This window comes from Salmo salar, chromosome 21 (genome assembly GCF_965601325.2).
Source record: "Salmo salar chromosome 21, fSalSal1, whole genome shotgun sequence".
Taxonomy (NCBI): domain Eukaryota; kingdom Metazoa; phylum Chordata; class Actinopteri; order Salmoniformes; family Salmonidae; genus Salmo; species Salmo salar.
Window position 1 is genome coordinate 27,950,853 of NC_138311.1, and position 12,716 is coordinate 27,963,568.

At 43.8% G+C, this 12,716-nt stretch overlaps 1 protein-coding gene across 1 annotated transcript in view; it reads right to left on the minus strand.

Annotated features, from left to right (window-relative positions):
- Positions 1-12,716, minus strand: part of LOC106582131 (uncharacterized) — a 110,699-nt gene that overhangs the window by 12,964 nt on the left and 85,019 nt on the right. Inside the window, exons 5-25 of the mRNA XM_014164896.3 lie at positions 9,339-9,473; positions 9,178-9,222; positions 8,896-9,012; positions 6,929-6,997; positions 6,710-6,745; positions 6,422-6,475; positions 6,178-6,213; positions 6,013-6,054; positions 5,807-5,878; positions 5,662-5,706; positions 4,874-4,921; positions 4,719-4,754; positions 4,510-4,554; positions 4,299-4,362; positions 3,956-4,066; positions 3,560-3,709; positions 3,354-3,425; positions 3,091-3,242; positions 2,831-2,903; positions 2,604-2,710; positions 2,199-2,382 (exon numbers count right to left, since the gene is read on the minus strand). Coding sequence (XP_014020371.2) covers positions 2,199-2,382; positions 2,604-2,710; positions 2,831-2,903; positions 3,091-3,242; positions 3,354-3,425; positions 3,560-3,709; positions 3,956-4,066; positions 4,299-4,362; positions 4,510-4,554; positions 4,719-4,754; positions 4,874-4,921; positions 5,662-5,706; positions 5,807-5,878; positions 6,013-6,054; positions 6,178-6,213; positions 6,422-6,475; positions 6,710-6,745; positions 6,929-6,997; positions 8,896-9,012; positions 9,178-9,222; positions 9,339-9,473 — 1,693 coding nt within the window. The remainder of the gene's footprint in view (positions 1-2,198; positions 2,383-2,603; positions 2,711-2,830; positions 2,904-3,090; positions 3,243-3,353; positions 3,426-3,559; positions 3,710-3,955; positions 4,067-4,298; positions 4,363-4,509; positions 4,555-4,718; positions 4,755-4,873; positions 4,922-5,661; positions 5,707-5,806; positions 5,879-6,012; positions 6,055-6,177; positions 6,214-6,421; positions 6,476-6,709; positions 6,746-6,928; positions 6,998-8,895; positions 9,013-9,177; positions 9,223-9,338; positions 9,474-12,716) is intronic.

Here is a 12,716-nt window from a genome sequence, read left to right on the forward strand (position 1 = left end):
GGCTCATCTGGAGAGAGAGATGAGGAAAGTGGAAGCATCATTTCAATCATGGACACAAGCAGGGATGGGCAAAAATGAATAATTCTTATTTACAATGACGGCCTACCCCGAACGACACTGGGCCAATTGTGTGCCGCCCTATGGGACTACCAATCACGGCCAGATGTGATACAGCCTGGATTTCAACAAGGGACTGTGGTGACGCTTCTTGCACTGAGATGCAGTGCCTTAGACCACTACACCACTCGGGAGCCCTAGTTCAGCCTAGTGTAATACAAATGACAAAATACTCAGAAGTAATTGAAATACATGTAACAGAAATACTGCCCATCTCTGGACACAAGGGTATAAGACATTTTCGCACAGTCCCATTCATTTACATTTACGTAATTTAGCAGACGCTCTTATCCAGAGCGACTTACAAATTGGTGCATTCACCTTATGATATCCAGTGGAACAACCACTTTACAATAGTACATCTATATCCTTTTTTTTGGGGGGGGGGGGAGTTAGAAGGATTACTATATCCTATCCCAGGTATTCCTTAAAGAGGTGGGGTTTCAGGTGTCTACGGAAGGTGGTGATTGACTCCGCTGTCCTGGCGTCGTGAGGGAGCTTATTCCACCATTGGGGTGCCAGAGTAGCGAACAGTTTTGACTGGGCTGAGCGGGAACTGTGCTTCCGCAGAGGTAGGGGGGCCAGCAGGCCAGAGGTGGATGAACGCAGTGCCCTTGTTTGGGTGTAGGGCCTGATCAGAGCCTGAAGGTACGGAGGTGCCGTTCCCCTCACAGCTCTGTAGGCAAGCACAATGGTCTTGTAGCAGATGCGAGCTTCAACTGGAAGCCAGTGGAGTGTGCGGAGGAGCGGGGTGACGTGAGAGAACTTGGGAAGGTTGAACACCAGACGGGCTGCGGCGTTCTGGATGAGTTGTAGGGGTTTAATGGCACAGGCAGGGAGCCCAGCCAACAGGGAGTTGCAGTAATCCAGACGGGAGATGACAAGTGCCTGGATTAGGACCTGCGCCGCTTCCTGTGTGAGGCAGGGTCGTACTCTGCGAATGTTGTATAGCATGAACCTACAGGATCGGGTCACCGCCTTGATGTTAGCGGAGAACGACAGGGTGTTGTCCAGGGTCACGCCGAGGCTCTTAGCACTCTGGGAGGAGGACACAATGGAGTTGTCCACCGTGATGGCGAGATCATGGAAAGGGCAGTCCTTCCCCGGGAGGAAGAGCAGCTCCGTCTTGCCGAGGTTCAGCTTGAGGTGGTGATCCGTCATCCACACTGATATGTCTGCCAGACATGCAGAGATGCGATTCGCCACCTGGTTATTCATGACAAGTCCTTGAAGTCTACAACTATGGGGAAAGGGGATACCTAGTCACTTGCACGACTGAATGCAGTAAATCGGAGAGGTGCCGAGGGCTGCATTAATCGATGTCATCGGCACCCGGGGAGCACTTGTTTTTGGGGGTCAACTGCCTTGCTCAAGGGCAGAATGGAATATTTTTTACAACTTGCCGACTCGGGGATTCAAACCAGCGAACTTTCGGTTACTGGCCCAATGCTCTTAACCGCTAGGATACCTGCCGCTCCCTACTTCAACTAGTCTTTCTGTTTTCCCCACAATTAATGGAGGAGGAGAGAGGGTAGATAGAGAAGAAAAGAATGAGAACGTTCAGAGATAAAAACAGAAGTACTCTGAGAGTGATTGGGAAAGAGAGATAAAAACAGAAGTACTCTGAGAGTGATTGGGAAAGAGAGATAAAAACAGAAGTACTCTGAGAGTGATTGGGAAAGAGAGATAAAAACAGAAGTACTCTGAGAGTGATTGGGAAAGAGAGATAAAAACAGAAGTACTCTGAGAGTGATTGGGAAAGAGAGATAAAAACAGAAGTACTCTGAGAGTGATTGGGAAAGAGAGATAAAAACAGAAGTACTCTGAGAGTGATTGGGAAAGAGAGATAAAAACAGAAGTACTCTGAGAGTGATTGGGAAAGAGAGATAAAAACAGAAGTACTCTGAGAGTGATTGGGAAAGAGAGATAAAAACAGAAGTACTCTGAGAGTGATTGGGAAAGAGAGATAAAAACAGAAGTACTCAGAGTGATTGGGAAAGAGAGATAAAAACAGAAGTACTCAGAGTGATTGGGAAAGAGAGCGAGAGAAAGAGAGATAAAAGAGGGAGAGGGTAACACACCAGGATCTCCAGCTCGACCTTTGACACCAGCGTAACCCGGCTCCCCATCATCGCCTTGTAACCCTCTGACCCCTTTAGTGGCACCTAGAACCCTTCCCGGTTCTCCCATCTGTCCAAACAACCCAGGGAGCCCCGACCGGCCAGGATAACCCTTTTCTCCAGTGAGTCCCTCAGGTGCGTCCCCCTAGAACAGAGAACACAGGACATATAGCTCAGAACATATCCCTCCCTGTAATGATAAACATCTACACAGCTGCATTGGCTCGAACAGCTAGTATTATAGACACATTATCAGGTCGAAAGTGTTTGAGGTGCTTGAACAGCAGGTTATCTTAGAAAGTAGGTGGTGGGAAAGACAAGAATGGATCTTTAGCGGGTATTATGTAGCACTAGTAGGCCACTTACTGAAAGACCACGGTTCCCAGGGAATCCATTGTTCCCACTTGGCCCAGGGAAGCCCTGCAATCCTGGGTCACCAGTCGCACCCGGGTCTCCTGGGTCCCCGGCATGTCCTGTAGAGTTCACACACAAATGCACTCATTTACACATACACTTGCTTAATGGTGTCTCACACTCACCACTGTTTAAAGGATATAGAAGTGTGTGAAAAGAAAGAATAAGAAATGATCCACCTTTCTCTTTGGCCCAAGTGAACTCGCCCTTCCTGCCCTTTGGACCCGGTTGTCCTGTGGCACCAGGGAACCCCTACGGAGGAAAGAAATACGGGGACATATAGTAGAGGGATAGGAAGCCAGTGAGAGAGAATTGGAGAGGAAAAAAAACTATTAAGAGAAACGTTTGTTTAAGATGAATGTTGCCCTACTGAAAGTGATGTCTGATATTTGTTGCGAGGTAGATGTTGTCAAGCTGAGGTGGTGTTAGTTGTTCTTACAGGCAGTCCGATGACACCTTGGGGTCCTGGCTCGCCTGGCTCGCCCTGCTGACCAAACTCGCCACTCATTCCAGGGTCGCCTTGGCTACCAGCAGGGCCAGGCAGGCCCGGAGGAGAGTGGACAATGTTGCACTCACACAACCCGTGATCACCTAAAACACATACACAACTCAGATCAGCTGTACTGTAAGACATAACATGTGAGCATACAGCGCACAAACATACATCACGGATTACATGTCTGAATAAACACACACTCTAACCTTTCAGTCCTTTTCTCCCTGCAGAGCCTGGCCGCCCTCTCGACCCAGCAAATCCCTTGTAGAAGTCTGCCCCTGCAGATATTTTGACACATACACATATTAAGAAACACATTTACAACTCACAACATTCCTTTAATATCATTCCATCATACAAAACAACCTTTCAATAAAATATCAATATGAATCTCTTTCATGTCCACACTCACATGATCCTGGTGGTCCGGGTGGGCCCCTCAACCCAGAAATGCCTTCGATACCTGGGGGTCCGGGGCTGAGAGCAGGGATACCTGGCTCTCCAGGTGGGCCCGTCTCTCCCTTTACCCCCGGTTCCCCGAACGGACCCCACAGGTACTCCACTGTTGGAGCATGAGGGATAAGGGAGATAGGAGAGGAGAATATGAATGATTACTGAGAAAACCAAACGTAAAAAAATAAATAAAACACAAAACAGTGCACAACTTGTTAACAATACAATTATAATAATTCTTATTATACCATATTAATAAGTACAATAGATCTACATTGCTACATCACTGTAACTAGTGTAAAAACGTTCTAACACTACTGGCCACTGACTAGATAAGTAAGGGTTTGGTACTGACCTTGTAATTGACTATCACTCTTCCTAGCAGGAGGTCCAGCCCGGCCTGGCAGACCTTTCTCCCCCTGTAAACCCATCTCTCCCTGGGGTCCCAGCTGCCCAGGGGGACCAACTACATCCCCACCCCAACATGGACATCAATCAGTATCAATATAACGATCAGTATTATAACAATAAAACAGTAAGCAATATATTAGAACAACTCTACAAGCTAGTCTTTAATGTTCAACATCATATTCAATGAAAGGCTGACTACCCGGAGAAAGACGATACTGTATATTGATAGTTGATAGATAGTTGATGCTGATAGAAAAGTGATTGATGACTTGATTGGCTAATCATACCTCTGTTAGGCCCTCCTGAGGGACCTTCATAATAGATCAACTCCCCAGGTTCTCCGATGGCACCCTAAAAATAATCCCCACCTGTTAAAACCTACTACATGTATATAGCTTGTGTGTTCGAATTTGAATGAAAGTTTAGAATGGACCACTGTCCAATCAAAGATCTGCTAGTATCACAGTGTTTTGATGTGAGTATCAACTGTAGGATCACCTTTTGGCCATCTCTGCCCCTAAATCCTGGTTCTCCAAGGTCCCCCTAAAGGGAAAGACGGAGGGAGAGAGTTTATGAGAAAGGTGTCCAGCACCATCAAGAGCACAAAAGATACAACTGCAACATCTCTATTAGCCCACAAAAACCAACACATACTACTGACTGCAATAATATGGAGATCTTGGCATTGTTAGGCCACGCAAACATACCCTTAGTCCTTGCTCTCCATCCCGACCAGGGACACCCTGAACGAACACACAAGGATATTCAACAGGTCAGTATCTCACAAGCAACAAACACAGGTTCAATAAGGTATAATAATGTATGTGTAATTTATACAGTATAATGTTTGTGTAATACTAACCCTTTGCCCAGGCATCCCCATAATCCCAGTCTCTCCTTTGTTGTCAGCCTGATAAGTAACATATACAATCACATTTTATTCGTCACATACTTCGTAAACAACAGGTGTGGACTAACAGTGAAATGCTTACTTACGGACCCTTCCCAACAATACAGAGAGAAAGAAAATAGAGAAATAATAGAAAAGTAATAACACGTAATAATGAAATGTATAAAAAAATAAACAATGAGTAACAATAACATGGCTATATACACGGGGTACCAGCACCGTGTCTATGTGCAGGGGTACAAGGTTATTGAGGTAGATATGTACCTATAACTAGGAATAAAGTGACAACAGGATAGATAATAAACAGTAGCAGCAGCGTATGTGATGAGTCAATTATGTTTGTGCTAAATGGGCCAATGCAGATAGTCAGGTAGCTATTTGGTTAACTATGTAACTAACTATTTAACAGTCTTATGTCTTGGGAGTAGAAACTGTTCAGGGTCCTGTTGGTTCCAGACTTGGTGCATCGGTACCACTTGCCGTGCGGTAGCAGAGAGAACAGTCTATGACTGGGGTGGCTGGAGTCTTTGACAATTTTTAGGTGCCTTCCTCTAACACCACCTGGTATAGAGGTCCTGGATGGCAGGGATTTTGGCCCCAGTGATGTAGTGGGCCGTACACACTACCCTCTGTAGTGTCTGGCAGTCAGATGCCAAGCAGTTGCCATACCAAGCAGTGATGCAGCCAGTCAAGATGGAACATGGTGTTATAGAGACCACAGGAGAAGAGGGGTCACTTACCTCAACTCCAGTTTCACCTTTCAACCCTTTCTCACCCTTTCTGCCCTGGAGGAGACAAAGCAGAACATTGTTAGAGTGATTCAGTTCACACACAATCAAAATATTTATTGTTATTAAACATATTAAAGTGTGGAGCTGTACTGACGTAGGGTCCGGTAATTGGACTGGTATGGGGATGGGTGGAGTTCCCTGGGGGACCTTGCTGTCCAGCCTCACCCTGTGGTGAGAGAGGGAAGTGCAGTGAGAATCATGCAGCAGAGATGAGGACGGCAAGGACAATCATTATTTTTTGTAGTCAAACACATTAAGTGCTGGGCAGTAAAAAACTATTTGAAACATGCAGTCACATACCGCTTCTCCTTTGACCCCCTTCAACACTTTGGTCATGGTGCCCTGAGCAGAAAACACACCAGGTTAAAACACATCCGTATTATTTTATTTTAATCTCATTCACTAGCCATTTATCTTCTATGAGAGATGAAACATGGTTCAAATGATTTGATGTGAGGACCTTACCTTTGGTCCAGGAAGGCCAGGAAACCCTAAAGGGCCCTGAGTCAGGAAACAAACCAGAAGAATGATTGGGTATCTATCTAGTACACAGAAGGGTGTATATGGTACAACAACACATTCATATGCACGCACACGCACACGCACACACACACACACACACACACACACACACACACACACGCACACACACACACACACACACACACACACACACACACACACACACACACACACACACTCCACTAACCTGTCGTCCTGGGAGTCCTCTGTAGCCCGATCGACCTGGGTAACCCTGAGGACCCTGAGAGAGAGAAGGGAGGATGGAGAAAGATAGAATGTCAGAGTGCAATGTCATTTTTGATATGGAGTAGCTATATATATATATATATATATATATATCACATAGCCATATATATAGCCAGCATCATTATACTATATATATATATATATATATATATATATATAGTATAATGATGCTGGCTATCTTGTACCATAACTTTAGAGTGACAGGGAAAGGCGGCGGCGCCATACTTACAACAAATCCAGGGTATCCGGGCTGTCCTGAATCTCCCTGTTGAAAAGACACACAGAGAGAAGAGGTTGTTTCTGTGTAGAGTACAAGAGTACATCATATTTGTGTACTGTACAATATCATGACATGATGTACCGTTCAAAGTAGCCTGTACATTGATAATACTGTAGTACTGATAGCAGGTCTATCCCACAGTTCTCTAGCCCTCTCCTCTCCTCTTACCCTGAACCGCTCCATGAACACACTCAGCTCCAGAGTGTCTCCCTTCTGTCCCTTCCTGCCTGCCTGACCCTGTGGAGAGAGAGAGAGAAAGGAAGAGGGTGGAGGTAGAAAATCAAACGAAAATATAAAATGAAGGAGAGGGAGTTATTCAATGTCTCAGACTACAAGGTGGAATCCTTGATTCTATCTCTACAAACGTCTCTGGTGACCTGTCATTCCACCTGTTTTGAACTAGGGGTTGGTAATGTTCTCTAGTTGCGCCGTGATTGGGTCATGTTCTCTGGTTACGCTGTGATTGGCTCAGTGTTCTCTCACTCATGGGGACACTACGTCACCGCCAAATCTAAGGGAAGAGCTCGAAAATTCAAGCCCCTTGGGTGCTGGCATAGAGTCACATTAGAAGTGCCCATCCAAGAAGGGTCAAGGTCTTTGGCCATAGATAAAATGACGTCAAATCACATTATATCTACAGTAGCTTTGATTGGCAAGCTAGCAGTCATCATCATGAATCAAGTCGACAATCTACTGGCAAATGCTTTTTAATCCTTGTCATATGAAGAGAAATAATGACGAGAAATGTTAGTTAAAATGTATCGATGCTCATCAGCCATAAACATTACACAACAAATTGGAATTCGCAAATTAAAAAATTTGTGGTTTGGAAGGAATCTGTGGCCAACTGCAAGCATTGCAAAGCAATCACTAGCCTGCTATTCAGTGGAGTGGATGTGTGGTCCCAAGTCTGGGTTTAAGGGTCTCTTTCCCAAGCTTAAAAGGATAAACATTCAACTGTGGCCATGCTGTCTATCCAGCTCAAAACAACTGGAAATTTGGAACTGGGAAATCTGACTTCGGTGAGTTCAAGACAACTGGGAACTCAGAAAAAAACTAGCTCCGACTGGGAGAAAATGTTTTGAATGGTCATCCAACTCGGAATTGCAAGTCGGGAACTCGCGCCTCTTTCTACAGCTTCGACCTGAAGATCACTGTCATCATGATTCAACCTTATTTTTTTCTGAGTTCCCAGTTGTCTTGAAAGCACCATAAATCCAGAGAATGACAGACTTTGATGGCAAAGTTTGATGACAAAATTTGCCTATGAAGGACCGCCGCTCCACCTTCCTGTTCAAGTGAGCACAGCACAACAAGGTGAGTCCAAAAATGTTTCGTACGCTGCATAAATTATATAATATACCAGGGAGATATGTATACTGTAGCTAAGAAAGTAATACTAAGTGTATGTTGTGTAGTAAGATGTTAGTAGCTCATGTGCCTCACCCTAATAATTTGGTCCCTTTCCCCCCTCTTAATTTCACCTACTGTTCTGACTTGGTGGGGAACATGTAGCCTATAGCCTGTTTTAGATAAATGTAATAATCAAATATTGTAAGAGCTTTCATTGTCTGCTTATAAGCCTCCTTTATTTATCCTACGGTTCTGACTTGGTGTACAGGGAGAATACTGTAAGAACGCCCCATGTTCTGAATTCTGTCGCTGTATATTTAAAAAATGATGAACAAATAGTTATATTGACTACGTCCGTCCTAGCTCACTTAATCGAAATTACGGATTGCCTCTTATCCGCTCGTCGTCCCCTTATGCCATAGCTTGTACATCTCAATTGTCACTAGAAACCACATTTTGTTTCAGCAAGTCAGCCATATCAGCTGTTTTTTTTTAAATGCAGTAAATGAGGCTGAATGAAGGCTCTGCTGATAGCCAGGTGTAGCAAGGTGTTAGGTGTTGGAACTGCTGTTGGGACTCTGCTGTTGGGACAGCTTTATCTAGGCCCTAATAGTTTGTGGGCACCGTTTGTCACCGTTATAGTTCAATTCATGTATTGTTTAGTGTTGTGTTGTGTAGTGGCTTTGCTGACATGCATGTAAAAAAATATATATATTGTTTTCCCACCAAGATTTACATACTAAAATTGCAACTGCTGGTGACATCACTGGGTTCATACGTACATTATACCCGGGCTGACCATCGTTGCCTGGTTTCCCTGACAACCCTGAATCTCCATGTGTTCCGTTGCATCCGTCTGCTCCAGGTTTCCCACGAGTCCCTGCCTGTCCTGGATGGCCCTGGAGATGATATGGATGAGTTAATAACAGACCTTTACAACATCATTCCATGTTGTATTAAGACTACTTACAGTATTAACAAGACAACAATAGATGATTTATTGGCATGTGTGTGTCTGCTATTTATTTGCTCAGAGAAAAAAATCCCAATATAATCCCACTTACAGGAATACCGTCCGATCCAGAAAACCCAGGAACACCAGTCATCCCCTGCGGAGAAATTAAAAACACTTATACAAGTCCATACCAACATTTGATGAGTAGACACACCACTAAGCCAGAGTCTGAGATCTCTAGTAAAGAATTCTCCAGTCAGTGTTCCTCACCACAGAACCCTTGGGGCCGATGAAGCCTCCTCTGCCCCGGTCGCCCTTCTCTCCTTGGACTCCTTGGACTCCTGGGTCCCCTAGGCTCCCTGGAGGCCCCTGGGGGCCCTGCGGGCCAAGAGGACCAGGTTGGCCCTGAGGAGGAGGAGAGAGACATGTTAATCAACAGATTATGAAACACATCAAGGGATGGAGACTGATAAATATTAGTGCTGAGCGATTAGTGCTTTTTGAGGTCAGTTCAGTTTCGGTTCGTTATGAAAAAATTATTTTCGGTTTCAATAATTTTTGGGGAAATTAAATGCACTATGCATTATGTGGGTTGAATGCTGTAACAACACTGAAAAAAAAGGAATACAAGTCCCATGATGGTAGTGACTGCCCATTAATGCTTATTACTTATTAAGCATCATTTATTCACATTACTTTAATAAAATATTAGTTTTATTCGATGACTTTATTACTTAATTCAAAGTCATCATCTCATCTCTATAGCGCTGCTGGCTATGCTGTCTGACAAAATCACTATTTTAGTAGTTCTTCAAAGTAAATAAGGCATACTTTTATGACTGCTGAATACCAACTATGAATCACTTAGATCATGTCGATATATCTTCTCTCCTCGCACAACCCGCTTCTCATCGCTTTCCTTCCATTGAAAATGAATGGGAAGAGGTGTTTCACTGTGCGGTGCCGCTCCTAGCGTACATGGGCCATCTCTGTGTCTGCTCCACACAAATTGGGCAAGTTTAAGCGGGCGTGCAATGGATTATGGTCATTGTAGTTAATTACCACGTTTTCTGCACTAAACTATGTAGAATATTGGCCTGTAGGAAACTACAACTTCCTACTACATTTCACAGTTCAGGCTTGATCCTCATAGCCTGGTTCCTCTCTAGGTTTCTTCCTAGATTCTGGCCTTTCTAGAGAGTTTTTCCTAGCCACCGTGCTTCTACACCTGCATTGCTTGCTGTTTGGGGTTTTAGGCTGGGTTTCTGAACAGCACTTTGAGATATTAGCTGATGTAAGAAGGGCTTTATAAATTCATTTGATTTGATCTGATGTATCTTTACAGAAACTGCACATTGAGCTCACAGAAAAAAACCTGAACCAAATAGAATTCAAATAATTGAACTGACGTCAGTGGATTAGTTGTTTAAAACCCCAAAATAAAAAATCTAATAAATGTACAGATAGCTAGGGGCACATTCCAACACTCCGACATAATTTACAAATGAAGCGTGTATGTTTAGTGAGATGTTCTCTTGATAAATGTGTGAATTGGGCCATTTTCCTGTCCTGCTAAGCATTCAAAATGTAACGAGTACTTTTGGGTGTCAGGGAAAATGTATGGAGTAAAAAGTACATTATATTCTTTAGGAATGTAGTAAAGTAAAACTTGTCAAAGGATACCCAAAATAACTACTTAAGTAGTACTTTAAAGTATTTTTACTTAAGTATTTTACACCACTGGCACTTTAGACTTACCTTTGTTGCAAAAAGAACATGGAAAGATCATTCACTCCCCTTATAGGCCAGTAACTGGGCTTTAGTGTTTAATAGAGGTGAAAGCACCACAACAATGTCAAATTATATAAAACAACATGTTGCAGTGGGGGTGAGACTCCACCGAGTGGTGGTTTATGGGTTTATTACAACAACCTACATGGAGAAACAGTTTTTCCACTCTGGGGGAACAGTAAAGATGCAGAGAGATGGAGTCCAGGCAAGGGCCAGGGTGAGGGATATTAAATCAAATTGTTAGATGATAACACCAAAGATGGTGGATAAATGAAGATGTCTTACTAAAGCCGGTTACCAATGAAATAAGAAGTCACAATTCCGGTCTACTTAAGGGGTGGCTCTGCCATAGACACCAATGCGATAGCAGCTGGATCTGGTCTACTTAGTTCATTGACTGTATATCAACCAGAAAAGATGAAGGAGTGGCATGTCTCGCTTCCTCTTCTGTCTCTGCTCCCCCTCCAAATCAAAACCAAATATGGATATGATGTGTTCTCCCTTTGTGTCTGCACAACTGTCTGTGTTTCACACCTGTTTGTCCTAGCTAATCAGTTGCTGTACGGGCACCAGAGACGGAAGAGGAAGCGAAACACCCCACCCGCTGTTTTTTTCCTTGTTCAACGCTGCCACAGACAGGAAGCAGACAAGAAGTAGAATGGAGTGTGTGCACGTAAACATGGACATCCATATTTGGTTTTGATTTGGGGGGTGGGGTGGTAGCATCTAACAATTGGATTGAATTATTTCCTGGGCACCGCTCAGTGATGTAAGGGACAACCTATTAAGAACTGTCTACCAACTACGGATCAACACTGAGTGTACAAAACATTAAGGATGCCTGCTCTTTCCGTGACATTGATCATATACTGACCAGGTGAATCCGGTGAAAGCTATGATCCCTTATTTATGTCACTTGTTAAATCAGTGCAGACGAAGGGAAGGAGACAGTTTAAAGAAAGATTTTTAGACCTTGAGACAATTGAGACATGGATTGGGTATGTGTGTCATTCAGAGGGTGAATGGGCAAAACATTTAAGTGCTGTTGAATGGGGAATGGTAGTAGGTGACAGGTGCACCGGTTTGTCAAGAACTGCAACGCTCATGGGTTTTTCATGCTCAACAGTTTCCCGTGTGTATCAAGAATGGTTCACCACCCAAAGGACACCCAGGCAACTTGACACAACTGTGGGAAGCATTGGGGTCAACATGGGCCAGCATACCTGTGGAATGCTTTCGACACCTTGTTGGTGTCCTTAAAGGAAGGTGTCCTTAAAGGAAGGTGTCCTTAATGTTTTGTACAGTGTACATTGCGACGTAGAACAAATGCTGCTACACAGTTACAGATTTGGTTGTGGGTTATCTCAAACGCATTCACTACGGAATGCAATTAGACCTTGTCTTATTAATAAATGAAATAAATAATAAAGAGGTCTATGTTTGGGCTAGCATAACTTCAGAGTGAACTGGAAACACCCAAAACCTTGGCCTTGTAGTATCAATTTATGGCCACAAGGGTGAGACGTTTATCTTCTGGAGCTTGTAAAGTTATGCATACTGAAAAACTGCTCTCTTCTGCCATCCAGTGTTTATGTGAGAGATGATTTTACTGTGAAAGAAAACTCAAGTGTGTTCTACTCCTAGCAGTTATGCTATTCGAGAGTGACTATGTGAATGATGACATATATCTGGTAACTCTGCCTGGGAGCACTCCAAACTCTGCATATATGAGTATCTGTTCTGATCTGTGATAACCACTCAGAACAAGTGCTTTCATGCAATGTACCTCTGATACAGCAACCTACTATATCTCACACACACACCTCTTTCTCTTTCAGACACACACACACACACACA